Source organism: Felis catus, chromosome B1, assembly GCF_018350175.1.
Source record: "Felis catus isolate Fca126 chromosome B1, F.catus_Fca126_mat1.0, whole genome shotgun sequence".
NCBI classification, from domain to species: domain Eukaryota; kingdom Metazoa; phylum Chordata; class Mammalia; order Carnivora; family Felidae; genus Felis; species Felis catus.
Window position 1 is genome coordinate 185,840,421 of NC_058371.1, and position 22,093 is coordinate 185,862,513.

The window sequence follows — 22,093 nt, forward strand, 5'->3', positions numbered from 1 at the left end:
AATTCTATATTCTGTCCTTTCCATGCCCTCTTAGTCTCTTATCTTCTAACACGGGAAATGATAGATCAGTTGATTTGTTGCCTTTGTATCTATAATGACTAGAGAAAATGAAAGACATTGGGAAGTTCGTAGGAAGCAGATATGTGGACAAATGAAAGGAGAGCCTCTTTCTTGGCTGGGTTTTGAAAGGCAAAATCTCAAAGAAAGTAGAGTGAAGTCTCGGGGGATGTTTTTTGGTTTGGAAAGGATCTAACTAGGTGTGTGAAGGCATCTGTAGGGGGGAAGTGAATGGAAGTGCTGATCTGAAGTATTGGAAGGCATAAGAAAGGAGGGACTGATCAATAGCTATTTTTCAAGTGCGGAGCATAATTTGTGTCAGGCTGCTGAAATGAGTTAGTGCTTCATAGTTAATGGCTGTGAGCACATTCCTGATCGCAGCACTCTCCAGAATGTTTGCCATCGACAATTCTAAAAGGCTGTGAGTGACTCACAGCCTACGTGAATAACCCACTGGAACTTTGTGATCTGGGGCTTCTTCTTATTAAAAAAAAACAACTTTCTCTTGGACACTGAGCATCTGTACTTATGTCTCTGGCCTGGCTGCCCCTCAAACCATCCAGTACCCTTGCCATCTTGTTTGGGTTGCCCTTCTTCCATCTGAGGCTCTCATGGTTCCCCCACTCAGCTCTTTCTTAAGCTCTAACGAAATACCGTTCTCTTCCTATTCAGAGTGTGGTCCATGGGCCAATGACCTAGATGTCACTTGGGAATTCATGGGTTTCAGGCCCGCTCCAGACCAACCAGTCAGCCTTCATTTGAATAAGATCCCCAGTGGGTTTGTGTGCTCACAAAAGTTTAAGAAACACCACATTATTCCACAAACATTGATATTCACCCTGGCTATGTCTGTTCCCTCACTGTGAACCTCTAAGGCCCCATTTTTCTCTTACCTTACGTTAGAAAATGCTCGTCAACTTTTCATTAACCTCTATATGAGTGACGCCAAAGTGTCATGAGCTACACTAGCATAGAGTGAAATAAAGTCCCGTTAAGAGAGATTATTTTTCAAGGTTCTATATTTGCTTTGGTAATTGGAAACTGGAAGTGGCTGTGGGGACTTCTTCCTTTGTCGAGGGGCACCAGCCAAAAAAGTAGTCTGAAAATTAGACATTTACGAAAACCAAGGCCACACCATTTTACCCTTGCTGTACCCCAATGTCAATCAAGACTTTCTGCCAGCAGTGGAGGCTGCTTGTGATTGGAGCGATATTAGAAACATGATCTCATTAAGTAGCTACCATCTGAGTGCGTTATATCCATTCACTGAGTGTTTTCCATGAACTGTATGCCACGCGCTGACCCAAATATGTAGTCATGATATGATATAATCAGCACATCAGCTGTATGGAGCATGGCCCCCATTTTACAGATGATGAAAGTGAGGCTCAGGGAAGGGAAGGAAATTGCCTAAGTTCTACAGCTGGGGAACTGCAAGATTTGAAAGAGGCTGCATTCTTTTTTTTTTTTAATTTTTTTTTTCAACGTTTATTTATTTTTGGGACAGAGAGAGACAGAGCATGAACGGGGGAGGGGCAGAGAGAGAGGGAGACACAGAACGGGAAACAGGCTCCAGGCTCTGAGCCATCAGCCCAGAGCCCGACGCGGGGCTCGAACTCGCGGACCGCGAGATCCTGACCTGGCTGAAGTCAGACGCTTAACTGCGCCACCCAGGCGCCCCCCAACCATACGTTTTTGAGAAGAGGCATTGCACGAAGCTGATTCCTGACCTTCTTTCACACCTGGGCTTGGGTATTTTGAGTTCTCCGTCCCCATCCTTGTCTTCATTGTCTGTTTCAAATGCCACGTCCAGCGTGATGTCCATTCTGATACCTTCCAACAAGATGTCACCTCTCTCTTTGAATGGTGCTGCCTGTGGTCCTCTGGAAGCTTTACTTAATTGTGGAATTACCTGGCACCTTCTCTAACAAGGACGTTCCATCCTTTGCTCCCCTTTGCATCCTTTGCCCTGCCTGGCACCGTGCCTGGCACATCACAAATAACACGTATTTGTTCAGTGAATTGAATCTAAGCTGACTTCGCTCTGACAGGGACCTTGGGAGTGTCAGAATGCCGGGTGGAGGAGAGGTTGTTAACAGAGGAGAATTTCTCTCCACAGACTATCTCACACTTTTTGCCAAGGGCCAGCCCAGATCTCTCTTAAAATCCAGACCACAAAGAATGGAGGCTGAGGTGATGATGAGAGGAGACAGAGCATGTTTTAAAACCCCAGGAGCCACCTGGCCCGGCTTCCTAAGAAGGGGAGTCCACTCAATTGCTTTTGTTCCTGAAAAATCTCAACTAGAAAGAAAGCAAACATTTAAAACTTTCTCTTGGAAAGCTATTCTGCCTTTGATTTTTCAGAATGTCTTCAAGTGATTTGGGTCTATTTTTAATACCCGTGAGACAGGATGTTGTAAGGAGAGCTAAATATAGGGGCCACATCCCCCTTTCTTTTATTCATTGGCCTTAATCTTCCTAGGAGGAAAAGAAATCGCACATGATATTTTACCACGGAGTTGTGACGTTTGCCCTGATGGGCCCTGTTGAAAGAAAATTCATAAATACTGTGTCGGAAATAAAGATAATGAATGGATTCTTTTTGAAGAAAATGTTAAGTGGGAGTTTCTTTATGTTAAACCTCCCCTGTCTGCTGAAGACTAGGAGATAGTTCCTCTTGTCTTCTTCAGGGTCCTTTGGGGACAGCAGTCAGCCTGTGTTACTGGAGCAAGCTTCAGCACCCTACCATCGGATTCCAGAAGAGTAGGACACTCAGCCAAAAATAACACACAGCATCAGAGCAGCAGCTATAATTCCGGTTCATTATATACTTACGAGGCTTCTTCTTCCTCCTCCTTCCCTCCTCCTACCCTCCTCCTCCTACCCTCCTCCTCCTTTAAAGAAAGCACTAAACTCTCGTTAAAAGCAAACAACTGTGTGAGTACCCATTGAACCAGAAGGAGGGACTAGGGCTTCTTGAAGTAGTGGAAGCTCAAGGATCTCTGCTAGAGGGCTCTGCTCTCTGTCTTGTATATTCTTTCATGCCTTTGCATTTCCCACATACTTCAGGACCCATCGTTTCCATTTGTTGTGGGTGGATCTGGGAGATGGCTTGGAAAACTCCCCCGGTGAGGCTTTAGTCTGATGGCTGGTGCCATCACAGCCTTTCGTTGTTGTAAAGGCTGATTAGGAAGGAACAGTGGGCGTGGGGATGGCTCTCAGAATGGGCCCTGGGATCACCACTTAGTCCAGGTTCTACCCCTTACAGGCCATGAGAACTTTGGAAAGTTTTCGAACTTGGTTTTCCATGCTTCCTTCCCTTCATCTCCGTAGAGGAGATGATAATGCCTTACAGAACTGTATCAAAGACTAAAGCGCACGGCATGCCTTTAGCCTGTACGTCTGCCATTGTAACAAAGGGTGATTCCAGGGATTCTTCTAGAGCAATGACATGATCCAGGCCCCTGGTTTGGTATATTTACTATGTCTTCACCATCTGCAGGATGGTCTTGGCTTAATTTGGTTTCCAAATTTGTTCGCGGTCTCGATTCCCGGTGCTGTTTTAGGTAGGGCGGCAGACTCGGCTTGAGATGCGAAGTTGCATCTACAAGTGTTAGATCTATGCTCTATGTGGGCTGCCTTTTGGAGGAAAGGTGTCCCAGCCTCTGCTTCCTCTGCTGTTCCCACAACCCCTTCCTGAGAGATGGAACTGCTAGAAACATCGCACAGTTTCTTCCAATGAGGTGGAATTAGAAAGGTCCCAGAGAGCCCTCTTTCTGCCCAATCCAAGCCTCCACCCACTCACTAATTCTTCTCAAAGAGGCTCCACTGTTGAATCTCTTTGTCGTGTGCACTCCTGTCCCTCTGTCTTTAAGGATGGCAGCTTTTCAAAGGAACATGCCTTTGTTAAATGCCATTTAAAAGACCATCTCTGCTGATCTTGGGCGGGTCTACATCTGAAGGAGACCTTTGAGGAAACAGGGCCTATGGGCTGTTAGGTCAGAAGGACCCTTGTCCCCAAGTTTCTCTGTTTTTACAAACCGTTAACTGGAATCTATCAGAGGAGAGTTCATTTGTCTGTGTGGACATCAGTGTCTTGCAGGCATGCGTGGATATTTGGCTTTGGAAAGGAATCTGAAACGAAAAATAATCCACAGGTCAGAGTACCGTCGAGTCCTGGTGCTGTGGTTTACGTTGCTGTGGAACTATTTCAGAAACTATTTTATTGAAAAACACTACCTCCCAAACCCTTAAAGCTAGATTTTACATCAAGGGTTGGGGCAGGGTCTCCATGCTGCTCTTCTTAAAAAGGACGCTGCCGTATGGATGGGACTTCTAGAGTCGAACTATGTTGGGGTAGGGGGGTGGGATAGTATGGCTCCCTGGGGTAGTTAGTGCAAACACGTTTCTGTCTCCATAGCTCAGATATTATTCGTGGCTGAAATGATTTGCTTACCTAGCTTTCTGCCCAGAGGACGGTGAAGACACGTGCGTATCCTCTCCTTCTCTTAATCACCAGTAACCGGCACCATTCTTAGCACACAGTAGGTGTCTAATTCATGCTTTGAGTATCCATGTATAACAAAATGATATGAAGACACTACTTTGCCTCTGTTTACTTATCAAGAAAGACACCTGTCTTGGTTTCTGTTACAGGACTGGATTTATCTCTGATGCCAGTTTAGTACTCAGAAAAACATTGAAGTTGAACTTCCACATTTGGTCTGTCTATAAATTTCTGGTTTATTTAATAGCTCTAATAGGCACATTTAAAATATAAAATAAAGTGAACTAAATACGTTGTAGAGTTTGTCCCCCTACCTCTACTCTCTAAATGCTGAAAGTGCTGAACGAATGTATGCTTAGTTTCCTGGTTGCTAGGTTAATACATGGTCTGCATCTGCAAATTGGTTTCTTTGTTGTAGAACCTTTAAAAATTATGGCTGTTCAGACAGAAGCTAGAAAGTATGAATTCAGCTCTCATTTTGTAGTTCCTGTCATAATGCTTTTCTGGAAAAAGAATGAACAGCCATGTTTGTAGCCAGTGGCCTTACCTCTAAATTGTAGACACAATTTATGATGGTTTGCTTTAGGATTTTTTGACTTTCTGATGGGGTAAAAGTGATACACATTCAGGAGAACCTGTATTTTGGGTTTTGAACTTGGAATTTGGATCTTTTCATGGGCTGGTGATATGCATAGGATACCTTCGTGGTGCTGGGCAGTGGCAGTGAGCCGGAGCTCTCACCCAGCCACGTGATCACAAGGGTAAACCACTGACACATGACCATTCTGTACCCAGACAACCATTCTGGTTTTTTTCACTTTGAGTACAGTCTTCAATAAGTTATATAAGATAGCTAACACTATATTATAAAATAGGCTTTCTGATCTTGCCCAACGGTAGGCTAATGTAAGTGTTCTGAGCACACATTAAGGTGTATTATTAAGTGCAATTTTGACTTATGATATTTTCGACGTACTATAGGTTTATCAGGATGTAACCCCATCATAAGTCAAGGAGGATCTATATACTATTTGTGTGTGTGTGTGTGTGTGTGTGTGTGTGTGTGTGTGTGTGGTTTTTAGTCAAATCCTTGATGTTACTTTGACTTGGTTTTCATGGCTTAATTTATTTTAGTTGGTAAAGATTATTCATCTCTCATTTAATTCCAGGGTTATCTATTGATTCTTTTCTCCTCATTTGGTATTTTCTGACATTTTGTGGCACTCAAAATTGATTTATACAAAATCAGTCATCTAAATGTCCAGAGGAGGTGTCTTTCACTTGTCATCAGCTGTTTTTCGGAACTACTAAGAGGAATAGTCATGTATGTTGAGATTGTTGACTGATTGAAGGGTGGGAGTCCTGCCCTTCACACCAATCGTATCATACTTATAAAAATTCTTATGTAATTTTGAAAGTGAGATCACTGAGAAGGTTCTCCAGAGGGAGCACCAAGCAGTTTCTTGGCTGGGGACTAATCTCTTCCCTATAACATTTATCAGTCATTCTGTTTCTAAGCTGCTTTAAATCTATACTCATAATAATAATAATAATAATAATAATAATAATAATAAGCTTGCTATGCAAGTAGGCCTTCAAGGAAAGTCTCCCTAGCCAATTGTTTCTTACACTTAATGAATTAGCCTTGTTAAAATGCAAATGAACTTCTGTAGATGTGGAGTGGGGCCTGAGATTTGACATTTCTAACAAGCTCCTAGGTGATGCTGGTCTGTAGTGACAAGTCCTCAGCCTATCTTGCAACCAAATTCACATCCTAATTCACTCCTATTTTGAAAATTCGCAAATGGTATCTGAGCTTTCCCTTGTGTTAAGATATTACTATTAAGAGTAAATGAAAAGGAGGGGCACCTGGCTGGTTCAGTTGGGCTCTACTTGAGATTCTCTGTCTCCCTTTCTTTCTCTGCCACTGCCCCAGACACATGCATTCTCTCTCTTTCAAAAATAAATAAATAAAAATAAAAAACAAAAGAGTAAGTGAAGAGGGAAGAAATGCCCAACACCCCCTCCCACCCTTCCACCCATGTCAACTTCTGTTTCATAACAGCAATGAGAACCTAAGTATGTGTGTAAGTATGTAAAGCAAGCAGGTTGTTTTTAATAATCTTTAATCAAAAGAACTTGGTGGCTGATAAAGTCAATTTTCATGAGTCTTTAAATTCTTATTTCAGAAATTTATTTGTGCCTCAGGGACTTTGGCCATCCTTAACCTTCTCTGCTCCAAGCCTTTCTCCTCTTCTGAAGTTCCCAATATCCCTACCATCGTTCCTTGCCTGGTTGCAAAGTCTTACTCTTCAAGCCAAACTGGAAAATAACTTGTGACAAGGTGTTAGGGGATAAGGCTTTAGGCTACCCCTCCTAGGAGTATGTGCAGTTTCATTGTGATAGGAAAGTTTTTAAAACCAAAGATATGACTGATAGAATTTCAGCTCCATGATGGACTACTGGAGGACTTTTCTTGGTGGGGGCAGGGGGGAGGAGAGAAAGAAGAGGGAAAGACATTTCCAGTCTACCGGATAGCCTATTTCTCATTCATCCTACTCATGAGATCTACCTTTCCACTCTACTCATTAGTCTATTTGAGGGCTTATGACTTCAGATGGTCTCTCAAGTAAACTTTAGGAAAAGATTCCGTAATTCATCTCTGCTTTGTTTAACATTTGCTGAGACAATACTCTGTATCTCTGTGCTCTCTCTGTGTCCAGGGTACCACAAAGTCAGGAACAGTACATGAACATACTAGAAAGGGAAATATTTTTATATCGAATCGGGAAGGATAATGTATGGAACATCTTCACCTGGTTGGACTTAGATTTGATTCTTCTCAAATCAGTGACAGATTCATATGTAGAGAAAAATTGAGGTTCTCATCTGTATGTTGTTTTTTATTACATTATTTTGCTGCAGGCTCAAACATATCAAAGCAATTCAGACATTGTGGATGAAATCATCTGATTTCCATCAATAAATGTCTACTAAATCCTTCCGATTATAGGCAGTTGGTATTATTACATAGCTATAGGAAGACACGGTAATACCATGCAGTAATTAATTGGAGTCTACGTGGTTCAGATTTACACATTTAATGTTTATGAGTATAGCTAAGCTGCTTCTCACTTAAGTGATATAAGTAGACTTGGGTATTGAAATGGATTCTGTTTCTTGGTTTGCATATTTGAGCCTATTACTTTCGATCTCTGTTCATTATACGTAGGTTAAGAAAAAGTCCTTCCTAGTTTACCATTTTCTTTTTTATCGTAGAAGGCTTTTTCTTCCACACGATTGAAAATGGTTGTTGACTGATCATATAAGTCGATTAAGTTGGGGAATCATAAATCATATACATACATAAAACATTTGACTTTTGCTCAGAATTCATAAATGTACATTTATTCACCATTATTTCGCTGTGGAGCCAAGGACTTTGCTGTAAGTTGGGGGTGGGGGATCTTTTTTTCGATAAGCTATATCCCTAAAAGAACCTCTACAAATTCCAGGTTCAGTTTCGTTAAAGTGAATTAAGCATATAAAGACTGACTAGCAACCCAAGTAGAGTTCGTATAGATTTTTATGATCCTTTTCCCCGCAACAGCAAATTTTAAAGCCTTTTTTCTTTATTGGATCTTTTCAAAGCATTTGACTAGTTTCAGGAAAGCAACACATCCCTTTCCCTTGCAACTCATATTTTATGGAAATATTATTTAATTAAATTATGTAATTACATTAACATGCACAACTGGCATAAACAGGGTTGGGAACAAACACAAGTGAATCTTGGTAAGCGTACAACCCAGAGTACATGGGTATATGAGAGAGTATTTTATAGGCCACATTATTCTATTGTGGGTATCACTGTAGTTCAGTTTAGATATTTTATGCAGGGAAATGATAAACATTAATTATTCTAGTGAAACAATTATTCTAGTGAAACTTAAGACCAATACTCTGTTTTTTTTTCTCTTTTTCAACATACAACTATAGGACCAGAGTTCATCTATTTTAGGTTTATCATTCTTATGACAGCGGTTCCTGTTTGCTTATTTGCTTTTGTATTATTTTGTTAGAGTTAATATTCAGGCACCTCTGATGCATTATTATAGTTTTTTGCGTGAAGCACATTTCTGAAGATGCCCACCTTACTATTAGCTTCCAATAAAAAAAGGGCATAAGCAAACCAAAAAGCAAAAACAGAAGTAAACATTTACAAGGAAATGTCTCAGAAAACTTTGAGAGAATGGGTGTGAAGGGAAAATGTACAATAAAATGGGTGGTAAGAACTCATAAAACTTCTAGCCCAGCTGTCAAGTGAAAGTTTGTACAAAATCCTATCTGTTGGTAAAAGACCATCCATTTCTTCTATGCCTGGAGACTCCTTGGCTCCCTCCTAACTTTCATCACTGTGTCCCTGCCCCCCCTGCCCCCAGACTTCCTTTCATTTTCTCCTTTAGACAGAATATCTGCATCTATGACAACAGGTTTATTTTTTAAATGTTTGATTTATTTTTGACAGAGCGCAAGCGGGGGAGAGGCAGAGAGAGGGGGACAGAGGATCTGAAGGGGACTCCATGCTGACAGCAGTGATCCCAGATGGGGGCTCAGAGCTCGGGGCTCGAATTCACGAACCTCGAGATTGTGATCTGAAACAAAGTCAGGCACCCAACCAACTGAGCCACCTAGGTGCCCCACTAGAACAGGTTTATGGCCATATTGTGTCCTCATTGGGTACTGTGTAATGCGTGGTTTAACTCACCTGGAAAACTCTTTATTTTCTAGACTTTTGATTCTTAACATAAAGTATTAACCCATGTTTACTGTGTAATGTAAAAGAAGTTTCCTTAAAATCAAGGGAGGATTGACTGACGATGCATTTTGTATGGATTTTTCCTTTTTTTAATTTTTATATCTAACTTTTTCCTAAGGAAAATGTGATAAATTCTAAAACTCTTTCTATTTCTTATTAGTCATCATATTCTTAATAAGCTGCTTATCTTGAGGGAAAAATAGTGATTAATCCTTGGTGTTGCTTGGCTTGTAGATATATCGCCCTATCTCTGCCTTCATTTTCACATGGCTTGTCCATGTGTGTCTGTCTTTGTCCACATTCCAACCTTTTTATAAAGACACTAGTCATATTGGATCAAGACTCATCCTAATGACTTTGTTTTAGCTTGATTACCTTTGTAAAAACCCTGTGTCCAAGTAAGGTCACATTTTGAGGTACCAAGCGTTGGGACTCCAACGTATCTCTTTGGGAGTACACAATACAATGCATAGAACATAGGTCATGGTTATTAGCACTTGCATTTGAACACCATTTTAAAAAAGGACTCTCTGGGCACATGGGTGGCTCAGTCAGTTAAGCATCCAACTCCTGATTTTGGCTCAGGTCATGATCTCACAGTTCTTGGGATTGAACCCTGTGTCAGGCTCTGTGCTGACGGTGTGGAGCCTGCTTGAAATTCTCTCTGTCTCCTCTCTCTCTCCCCTATCCTGCCTGGGTGTGCTCTCTCTCTCTCTCTTTCAATATAACTAAACATTAGAAAAAAAAAAAAAAGACTCTCTCAGTGGTGTCCTAGAGTAGGTTAGAATTTGTGTCTTAAAATGACAGTGCCGTGATCTGGCCAGTGTGTTATCTGTACTTTCCTTATACTTTATTTTCTTGTCAAAACTTCCTTTAATGAAAACATTTAACAAAGACAGAAACAAAACGAATTCTTTTTTTTGGTTGCTTGATTTAAGAATAGTGAATAAAAGCTATGTTATTTAATAAGCTCCTTTATTCATGTATGTTCTCATTATGTTTACATTTTGGCGACGTGTACTTTAATTCTATCAGTAGTGAATTTATATTGACCTACATTTATTATTTGATGCTTCATTTTGCTTTCATTAAATTCCTTGCTAAATGCTAAGTAGCATTAAAGTCATGCTATTCTGAGTTTGCATTCTGAGACAGAGTGACACTGCATTATTGAACACTCTTCCCCCTTTCGTTTTAAAATTCATATTTCTACATCATCTGTAGAAATTGCCACGCTTAATGCTAGTAACTTATGAGCAGCTGTAAAAGAAGGGGGAATAGTGGAGTATGAGGGACACATGTAGAACAGACTGCCCTTGTAATGGGATCTATTTAAAATAATATTGCAGACTTACTCAGTGCTTGTGGTAAATGCTCTAGTTGGATAACGTCATGTTCTTCTTACAACAACTCCAAATAGCAAGAGTGGTGTATTGGCCAGGGTGGGCTAGGTTATGCTGAGGAAACAGCCAACCCTGGAAGTTTTTGTTGGTCCAGGTTACTCACCAAGGCAACCGTTCTCCATGAGTTGGCTCAGCAGTCTAGTGTGCTTTTGTGTTAAGGCACATCTTATCAACAAATGCCTCGTCATCACTGCCTTACGGGGAAAGGGTAGGCTGACAGTCAGTTACCTCCCTTTCGGAAGTGATACCCATCATTTTTCTTGTATTTCATTGGCAAAAATGTGCCGTGTGCTTATGGTTAATTTTAAAGAGTTTAATGCAATGCGGTCTCGCTGTTTGACTGGAATAGAAGAAAACCAGATGTTGATGAGCAATCATATGCCTAACTGAGATGATAATACCTCCCTTTTACTAGGTTCAGAGAGGTTGGGTGTGTAAAGTAGGGTTCGGAGAGGTTGGGTGACCTGCCCAGGGATCTGGAGCTACGTCATAATGGGGCTGCTAAACAAACCTAGGTCTGTTTGACGTCAGAGTCTATAGTCAACCGTTATGTGTCCTGCCTTCTGTGAAAGTTGATTGAGCTGCTTTTCAGATGGTTTGATTCAAATGATGAAACCGATTGCTCCAGCTTGCCTTGTGGAGTCCTGTTGATCAGTGTTTATAGGAGACGGGGAAGAACTGATGATTGGTGAGGCTGCCACTGAGTCTAGTGTCTGGGAAAATGTTCCGGACCCTTGTCCCTCTGGCCTTTCTCTTTTTACACCTTGGGACAATCCCTGAAGCGCCATCTGAATATTCTCAACAAAAGAGAGAAGCCAAGCAAGTGCAGGAAGGGTTTTCAGGTATCTGCTTTGCTAGAGGTGAGGTGGAAGGTATAGTCTTGTAGGTATTAAGAGGATAATAATGGCAGGTTAGGCTTGTGTGGAAATTCCTAGTCTACAAAACGTGTTCATCGATCATCTGAAAGTGTGAGCAAACCTATGTGCGCTAATCGACAGTGACACTGTTATCAGTGACGTGTGATTGTTAACACAGGCAATGGGGTCCAAGACTCCACAGGGGAAGGGGCATTGGCTGGCATGAAGTAAGGATCTACGGCATTGGAGTCACATCTGGATTAACTCTTGGCCATCACCTGAGCAGATGTCTGTGTTTTGTGAATTCTCCATCTATAAATCAGGAGTGTGATGATGGCTTCATAGAATCTTGGTGAAGAATAAAAAAGGTAGGGCCAATAGAGCACTTAAAACAGCGCTGGATACCTAGGTCCAGGCCCAGTAAATGCTGGCTGCTCTTCCTATTATTATGGTGGTTGTTGTTGGGAGGATTTTAGGTGATAATTGGGCTCTGTGTGTAATGGTAGATCATAGCAGAAATACGACACTGACTTCTAGAATATTACGATCACTATCACTAGAGATAGCGGAATATATTTTGAGGCCAGTAACCAGGATGGAGAAATTACCCGAAACCCTCTCACCTGGTTTGCTGAAGGAACTAGGGAGATCTCACCTGGAAAAGACACACGTCGGCAGAGACTTGAGGCATGGACCACTATTGTCTTTGGATCTTTGAAGGGCTGTCCTACAGAATAGGCTTTAGACTTACTCCTTATGGAATAAAAAAAAAAAAAAAAACAGTACAGTTATGGAAGTTACAGGGGGAAGGATGTCAATTGAGGACAAAGCTTTCAACCATGAAACCAGACTGTCTCAGGAGGTGGTGAGTTGACCGTCTCTGGGGGTATAAGCACATTTTGGATGGGGATCGGTAGCATCCTGGGGATTCAGGCATCAGAAGAGTGATCAGATTCGAGAAACCTCAAATGATACTCAAAACTGAGTTTTGCGATTTTAATCCTGGGTTCTCAAGGGGATGAAGCTTTGGTGGCAATATTTTGTAGAGCTTCCCAGTTGATTCTGTTGCACAGCCGAGTTTGAGGACCACTGTTCTCACTGAGAAGAAGTAGGAGCTTTTGACGATAGTGCCAGCTACAGGTCTTACAACTATAGGTAATGAGTTCTTAAGAGCAGGAGAGGGTCATTCTGTGTGAGAAACCACTGAAGCAGGACAGAGTTTGGTTGGAGCTGGCTTGGTTTAGCCTCATATTTTGAGCAATCTGGCCAAACTGAAGCCTCTGCTCATTTCGGATAATCATTTGCAAAAAGGGTTGAGGTCCACGGTCAGGGTTGAGTGCCTGCAGTACAACGTTCTGTGGGGGGTGAAAGCAGGGACTGTAGGTCCTCAGGATTCAACTATAGGGATCGGTCTATTTTTTACCCGAGGGAGCTTGCTGTTATTCATGTTTACTGGCTGCTGAGTGATTCATATGGTGCTGGGGGAGATGTGTTCAAATGAAATGTGTTGCCTCTATGTAAAATAGCTTATTACTTCCAGGATATTCCAACCTATTGATGCCATCCTGCAGAACAATGCAAATTCTGGTGTGTGCGTGTGTGTGCATGTGTGTGTGTGTGGTGTTGGGGTGAGGAGAAGATAGGAGCACACACACAAGTGCGCCTTTCTAGGGCATAGAGCATGCCTTCACATTTCCCTCCTCTAACCTTTATGCCAGAAACATAAGAATAACCCATTGTCTGCTGGCCCTGGAGCTTAGTTGTTCCTAATCTCTGGACGCTCAATGGCTGAGCTGGCCTCCCGCCTGGCCAGTTGGCAGCTGTCAGGGTAGCCCCATGTATCCCAAATTTACTCCCATGTGGCTTCTTCCTGCCCGATCCCTCATCCTCTGGCCTGGCATTTTCTCCATGACAGTCTGCCCCTGAACTGCCCTCGCTGCCGCTTTGGTAAAGGCTTGCAACGAAAGGGAGTTACAGCCACTGGCGGATCCAGTTTGCGCAAGCAGCATCAGCAATGGATGAGACCTCCCCCAGGCTGGAAGAAGACTGGAAAAAAGGCCTTCAGCGAGAAGTGAGCTGGCAGGTAAGTGACGTCCTCAGCTCCAGACGGACCCAGATCTCTCTCTCAACTTTTTAGCCCAAGTGTAGGTAATTCACATCAGTCTGTTTGCAGAACTGCTTTATCTGCGGGCACATCCATTTGGGAAAAGTCCTTGTTAATTTCCATTTCTTTGTAAACCATGCAAAGAAGACTCCAAATGAATTTACTCGATATTCGCCAGCAAGTTAATAGAGTTTTACAAATCTATAGATGTTGCTGAATTTATACTTTCTTAATAAAGGCCACGAATTCACAAGTTGCAGGTGTATATCAAAGGAAACATGCAGATTTGGTTTGTGTGAGTACAAGTTCATTGTAATATAAAAATTTAATACAACACCTGTCATCAGACTTACTTTATGTTGTTACAGTAGGTTGGAAAAAGGGGCTTGGTTTTAACCTATTTTAATGAGGTGACCATTCTTTTAATGCAGCTTGCGTGCCTTTCTTATTTATGCTGAACTCATACGAGGTAGAAGCTCTGTGGTATGCAGAGAGTTCAAGCTAAAGAAATCATTTTGGTGTAGAGGTAGTTTTCATTAAAATATGCAAAGCAGTAATGTTTATACGTTACAATACCTATTTCAAATTAGCAAAATTATATGCTCCTGTCTCGTAAGCTGCCAACTGAAATCCCTTCCTAAATCCTGGTGAATGGCTTTGATTACTCTTCTTCACATTACACATTACACACCTCTAATGCATATTTTTACGCATCCACTCCATTGCCATTTAATTAGACAACAATATTGAAGAGCGATGCAGAGCTGTTTTTTTTCCCCCTTAAATGCTGCTGCCTTATGGAAAAAGAACACTTCCATGCATGAAGCGTTTCTTTTGGGTGGTGTCGGATAAAGTGAAACTGTGATTTTCCATTTTGTCTATAGAAGGAAGTTTCACAGAAAAATGGCGACTCAGGAATTTGTTGATTTTCAACACCAATTATAAAAAATAATTCTCTCTTTTTGTAAAGAGAGGGAAACTTTTCTTAAAATTTCTCCTCTGCGGGAGAAATCTTGGGGAAATGTGGTACTGATATTGACAGGTATGTTCTGTTCTAAGCAATGTGGTGTTAAGTAAGGAGCTTCCAGAATAAACATCCTTCAGCCTGCCATGAAATTGGCATCCTTCCACTTTGAGTGGGAGCATTATTTAGGAAGTAGGAAGGGATACAGAATGAATCTCTGCGTGCTACTTTGAGAATGTCATGTGGTGGGTCTCCAGGGGGTCTAAGCAAATATTCAGATATCTTATGGTAGGTGGATGTGACTGTAGGATTTTTGTCTTTTGTTTATGTGTTTTCCTTTAGAAAGTTAGCATTTTATATATAGTCTTTGCCTCAAGGGAGGATTAAAGGAAGAAGGATGTGAGCAGGTGACTCAGAGATCTCTGTAGACAAAATATTTAAATTTGAAACATGAAATCTAAATGTTTATGTAAAAAAGCATGTGTCCTATAATGTTAGCATCCCATGACCTTTTAGCTTAGTAATTTCCCAAAGGCAAATAATGAACACGTTCTCTTCGCTGCTTGCTTCCAAAGATGTGATCCTGGTATAGCTGGTCAACCCCTTCATTTCCATTTGATAACCTAAGCTCTCCCTCTAGGTAGTGGAAGCAGTGGCTATGAAAAGAACATCCTAATTAATCTCCGATTTGGTCTCCCTGACTCTTGGTAATGCGTGGCGTTGGATGGAAAAGACGTCCAGTGTGTCAGGTCCAGACTCACCTGCTTCACCCTATTAAGGGTTGCTTGTTGTCACCACCCTCCGGTCATCAGGATCGTCCCGCCAGGTCCTCACATGCACGAAGTCACCCCACTTCTGCTGATACTGCAGTTGTCCCCAAGGGAGGAAATGAAATCTAATGACACGAGATGTCAGAGTTTTATTGTTTGAATGATTTCTTTTAGCCATCCATGGTAGTGATGGAGTTGGGTTTTTTTAAACAAATTGTGGGGGCACCTGGGTGGCTCAGTCAGGTAAGCGTCTGACTCTTGATTTTGGCTCCGGTCATGATCTCAAGGTTCGTGGGATCGAGCCTCACACTGCGAGCCTCTGCGCGGACAGCGTGGAGCCTGCTTGGGATTCTCTCTCTCTCCGTCCCTCCCCTGCTTGCGCGGTCTCTTTCTCTCTCTCAAAATAAGTAAATAAACTTAAACAATAATAATAAAACAAATTGTGGGTGATGCTGAAGCTTTAGTTTAGCCAAGGACTACATTTCTTACTGAAAATGATCCAGTACTCTCCTAGCTACCTACTCTTTATCAGTCACAGTGCTAGGGATTTTGTGTATGTGTGAGTGTGCATATGCATGTGTGTGTGTGTGTGTGTGTGTGTGTGGTTGTTCACATCTTCATAAGAAGCCTGGAAGGATGCTATGATTGCCTCCATGATACAGATGAAGGAAATGAAGACTAGAGAAGGTTACCTGACTTGTGGAAAGCCATGCAGGGCTCAAGTTCAGGCTTGTTGGACTCCAATACCAATTCCATTGGGGTCTGAATTGAATTTTATCTCCTTTTTTATCTTACGGAATGCTAGCTTATGAACAGCTGTGACGTGGGCAGGCAGGGAGCAAAAGGAAAAAAAGGGAGAAAGCGTGCCGATCTTCTAATGGAATAATCAATCTCTGAATCATTACGACTTTAATGAAATGTTTTTTAAGAGTTTTATTTTTTAACCCTTGCTCTATACCAGGCACAAAGTTGCATTTCTAATTCTTACAAGTACTCTGACGGACAAATATTATGTGATCCTATTATACAGCTGGGGAGACTGAGACTCAGCGGTATGAGGGAACATGCCCAGGGTCACACAGCTGATAAGATGCTGAAAAGAGATGTGGACCCACTGAGATTGGCCCTGAGGCCTCCAGCCTTCTACAAGACTGCCTCTTGGAGTGTATTTTCAAATGATATTTTGATCATGCATATTTTAACTGTCTCATCTCACAATGATGTGGTGGGATTTGGTCTTTGAGAAGTCCCTCTGATAGTTTTTTGGCTTTTTGTTTTTCTTTTAAATTAAGAGTTGGGCAAAAATGGCTTGCTCACTTATTTCTGCAGAATGTGTTTTAATCGGACGCTGTTTGCCTTAAATGAACCAGCTTACCCATGGAGTTGGAAATAAAGTAGATGCAATTTCTGGAATTGACTGTAAATCTGAAAATTCAGTTAAGCATATACCCCATACTGGAAAACCAAATAGCAGCTGTGTCCAAGTTAATGCTCCCACCTCTCATAGTGCGACTATGCGAGGGCCTCTAGAGCCTCGGACACAGAGGTGGGAGTGGCTTATGCCACCAGGGAGTCATCTGACCACTGACAAACTGACTTAAGGCAGTGACTGCTTCCTTAGTTGTAAAACGAGGGGACTGTGCTTGAGGGAGGCATTGGAGGGAAGGAGGAGTCATGGTGCTACTTTCTCGTTCTGGGCCACTGTCCGTTGAAGGACCTTACGGAGGAGCGAACGACTCATTTCCGGAGAACATTTTATTTGGGGGTGGTTCCCTTTAAAATAACCGAAGTAATGGCCCTGTGGCCATTTCGAACCCAGCTGTCAATATTGTCTGTCTGCGCCTGTCTCCCCCACAAAAAGATAAATTCCTCAGGGCAGGGATGCATCTTGTTTGTCTCTGTGTCTCTGCACTTATCACGGAGCCTGGCACACACTCAACCCTGATGAAGGTTGCCGAACTAAGGGGACTGCAAACTTGAGCTGGAAGAAAGCAGAGACAAGATCTGGCCCTGATCTGCACTTGAAGAAATAAGGCCTAGGGAGGCCAAGTGACTGCCCCGAGTTCCACCGCTGCATAGTGAGGGGCAGGGATCACCAGCCTCAGCCTTGGCTGTCTTTTCTCTGGACCACTTCTCCATGAACTTCCTATGCCTCCACTTTCTCATCTGTGAAGTTGGAGCTGAACCATCCTTTCTATGTCTGTTTAGGTATCTTAACTGATCATGGTACCACTGTCTAGACAGGTACAACAGCATAAATGTCAAGTGTTTAGAACCCCGATCATCCAGAGCCAGTCATAGGGCTTCTAAACTTGGTGTCATCCGTTTCTAACTATGTAACATTGGTAAAGTTTTTAACTTCTCTGTGCTTCAGTTTCATCCTCCATTCACCTGGAAAATGGAGATAATTATCCTAGCTACCATATAGGGTTGTCGGGGAGTCAATGTGTTAATTTGTGGAAAGTGCTTAGAAGAGCACTTCTGTAAGAACTATTAAGTGACCCGCAACATCCGCTAAGTGTATCAGCTACTATTACCTGTTGTCTATGTAATGAGATCAGGCATTCAGTGCTTCTTTGGATACCTACTATGTGCAGAGCACATCCACACTTAAGCGGATGAGAAATTGGCTAGAGGCAATGCCCTTGAACTTGAGGTCATGGTGGGACAAGTGCGGCAGGTCATTATAATTATAGAATAGCCAGAAAATGCTCCGTATCATGGAAACACTGAGGAGGAGTAGCCTCTGGTCTAAAGCATTGCCTGGAGGAGGTGATATGGGAGCTGATTAAACAGTGGGAGCGCTTTAAGCCAGACGAAGAACTGGGAAGAGCGCTCAAGCCAAGAGAGAGAAGAGGTCAGAGACAGGAAGGGCAGAGACTCTAAGGTATGTGTTGAGCAGCGAGTTGTCCTGTGGTTTTAGCCTTTCAGGATGAGGTAAGAGTGTTACAAGATGAGTCTAAAGAGAGAGGGAGGAAACGGGTCCTGTGTGGCCCGACCAAACAGCCTCAAATGGCGGTGGGGAGGCATGGGGAGCTTTTAAGTAGGGGCCTGACGGAGGAATCAAATTTCTTTTTGAAGAAAGATCATTCCGAGTTCCGTGTGGATGATAAACTGGGGTGCGTAAGAGTCGAGGCCAGAAATCCAGTGAAGAAGCCGCTTCACTATCTTAAGCGAGGACTGGTTGGGGTGTGGCAGCAAGATGGAGACGGAGGGGTGGATTCAGAAATATCTAGAAGATACCAGCCTCAAGATGTGGTGATCGACTGATGTAGAGTATGATGATAAGGGAAGAGTCAAGTGACCCCCAGGTTTTTCTTTAGGATGTCTAGGTGACTATGTGTGCCGTGATCTGAAAAAATTACCAGAGAGGACATGGTCTCTGGGCTCATGATACGGTCGGTAGGTAATAACTAACAAAACAGTTGAGGAGAGTTATAATAAATATGAGTGATCTAGCATTTAAAATTTTTTTTTCAATGTTTATTTATTTTTGGGACAGAGAGAGACAGAGCATGAACAGGGGAGGGGCAGAGAGAGAGGGAGACACAGAATCGGAAACAGGCTCCAGGCTCCGAGCCATCAGCCCAGAGCCCGACGCGGGGCTCGAACTCACGGACCGCGAGATCATGACCTGGCTGAAGTCGGACGCTTAACCGACTGCGCCACCCAGGCGCCCCATGATCTAGCATTTTATACTAGGAGGACAAACAAAACCCTGTGAGGACTCAAAAATCTCAGAGAAGGTACTAACACCAGGAATACACTGATGAACAGCTTACTTTGTGCCAAGAGCTGTTTGAAAGCACTTTCCATGTGTTAACTCATAGAATTCTTACCATTGTGGCATTAGGGACATATGAGTAATATCTTCATTTTGTAGATAAGGAAGTTTGAGAGAGGTTAGGAGCACGTAACTGGTACCTGGGCCTGGGCCAAAGCAGACTGGATCCAGAACTTGTAAGAACCCTAGGGTTATGTCTGTCCACGCGGAACTAGGGGGCCAGATGATTTCACAGAATAGATGGCATTAGACCCAGGTGTTTCAGGAGGAACATAATTTGGGGGCAGTGAAGGCCTGACTTAGAATCCAGGATCTCCTGCTTCAATGATGGTGGATATCTCTATCTGAGGCACATCGAACAGCCTGTTGTACACATCTCTGAGTTCAGGAGGTCTCCTAATGTTATTGGACTGGTCCGGTTTCTCAGGGTGGTGCATGCCAACTCCACAGGTCCCAAAAAGGTTGCACATGGTGAAGGACGATCCAGCAAGGCTCACAGAGTAACCAGTAGGTCCGTACCCAGCAGGCCATGATGTATGGGAAATGGTGGTCCTGGAAGCTGGAGGGCTAATTTAGGAAGATCTGCTGGTCCTAGATGTGTGGTCTCAGGCAAGTCCCTCATCTCTGAACTGTTTCCTCCTCTGTATGATGGGGGGAAATATATCCACCTCCCCCCCGAACCCCGCCCCAGGTAAAAATTCAGTGGTGTCGTGTGTGTTTGAAAGAACCTTGTCTGGGGTGCCTGGCTGGCTCAATTAGTTGAGTGTCCGACTCTTGATTTCAGTTCAGGTCATGATCTTAGGGTTCATGAGTTCAAGCCCCACATCAGGCTTCGCACTGACAGTGTAGAGCCTGCTTGGGATTCTCTCTTTCCCTCTCTCCCTCTGCCCCTCCCCCGCTCATACGCTCTCTCAAAAATAAATAAACGTAAAGCATTAAAAAAAAAGAAAGAATCTTGTCTGCTGGGAAGCATCACACAAGTGTAAGATATTATTTCTATTAACGGAAAATGAAGCAGAATTGTGTCATTGAAATAATGCCAAGCACAGAAACAATTTGGTGTACTCTCTCCCTCTTCCAATTCCATTACCACTTGTGTTTTGGTTTCCATGTAGGAAGGAAAATAAGTAGGTTTGGTGGTGTTTTCTGCTCTCAGGAAAGGATTCTTTTTTTTTTTTTTTTTTTTTTAATGTTTGAAGCCCTTCACATTGGGATTAATGGGATGGTGACTCATATTTTGAGTTCACTTTGTTTAGAGAAATCTGCTTCAAGATACCAAATTAAATGGTGGTTAAATGGTGGTGAGGGATCAGGTCAAAGTTGGCACCTGAGGATGTAGACCAACCAGTTCTAACTTTGTGTCCGAGGTAGGATGGACCTAGCAAGACATGTTTTGAATGTAGAACATGTAAGAGTTTAGGTTGGTTAGAACATAGGTTCTAATTTTTCTCCATCGTTACGTTTCTGACACAATGGTATGCTTAAGAAGACTCCTTTCCTTACTGATTGTAATTTTTTGTTGTTGCCTTTTAAATTATGTGGGGCTCATTCACTTATTCATTCATTCATTTGGTCAAGAAAACTGAAGTGTTTGGTGTATTTCTTAGATTCAAATATCATAGCTTCATAAAGTTAGAAGAGACCTTGGGGTGACAAGTCATTGTTTGTTTTCACCCTGCATGCTCTTCACTCTGAGCAGAAGGAAGTCCAAAGGTTGAAGACACCTTATATAGCTTCTTGCCATAGCTCCTTCTTAGGTCTAACACACAATTCTTAGGTTAAGGAAATTCTTCTTTGTGGTGGATTTAAATGGCACCCTGTGCAGCTTTAGAACAAGTTTCACGTCTCCATCCTCCCTGAAGGTGGAGAAAAACAGCTCAGTCACTGTCCTCAGGAATCAGCCTTCCTGGCCTTGAAGAGAATTATGAAAGCAGCCCTCAGCTTTTGCTTCTCAAGGCTAAGCAACCTAAATCCTTAGGTATAATTCTTCATTTCCATCTTCCTGAGTTTCTCTGAACCTTCTCTAAGTCTGTTCATTACCCTTAACTTCTATAGCCTAGAACTTTCCAAGAGATCCAGCTAGGACTAACCAGTAGTGATCATCTGCTCAGTCATTCAGTCAGCTAAGACACATTTATTGGACTCCACATTTTAAACACTAGACCTCTGGGCAAAGCACTGAGGGTAGAAAGATAAGTAAAAACAGCATAATGTAGCACTTAAGAGCCAGGTTCATATCATGGATCACTGCTTACCAGCTATATGACCTTGAGCATATTGTTTAAGCTCTATATCTCAGTTCCCTCATGGGAAAAATGAGATAATGATAGTATCTATCTCATAGGGTTTTTGCGAGGATTAAGTAGATAAATACACGTAATACACTTGGAATCATGGTTGGCACATAGTTACGGCCATGAAACCATTACATAAAATAAAAATTAAATAAGATGTAGACCCTGCCCTCGAGCAGTACCCACTCTACTCGGAGGGATAAAGCAATAAATATGCATCGAATTACAACTTGGTACATTCAATACTCTACCAGCATGTGAGATGGAAGTTCGGAGGGCCAAGAGGAATTATGCCTCAGGGCATCAGGAATAGCTTCATAGTTCAAGGAAGGTAAACTGTTTGATATACTTCTTAAATTCACATGTCCTTGTTTATCGGGTGGGAGAGACCTTGGGATGACAGGTCATTGCTCATTTTCACCTTGCAGATCACTGAGTTGCATCTTAGGGAAAGAGTAAGGAAGCTCTTAGGGGAAGACAGAACCTTCTGAGCAAAGAGCTGAAAGAGTAGATGTTGGCGCATGGTTGAAAACC

At 42.5% G+C, this 22,093-nt stretch overlaps 1 protein-coding gene across 2 annotated transcripts in view; it reads left to right on the forward strand.

Annotated features, from left to right (window-relative positions):
* The window catches only part of PPARGC1A (PPARG coactivator 1 alpha), a 657,911-nt gene that overhangs the window by 337,665 nt on the left and 298,153 nt on the right, over positions 1 to 22,093 (forward strand). The window contains exon 1 of one of the 2 annotated variants that reach the window (XM_019829685.3): positions 13,562 to 13,726. The exons of the other annotated variant lie outside the window; for it this stretch is intronic. Coding sequence (XP_019685244.2) covers positions 13,658 to 13,726 — 69 coding nt within the window. The 5' untranslated portion in view covers positions 13,562 to 13,657. Of the gene's footprint in view, positions 1 to 13,561; positions 13,727 to 22,093 lie in introns of those variants that run through there. 2 annotated transcript variants of the gene reach the window in all.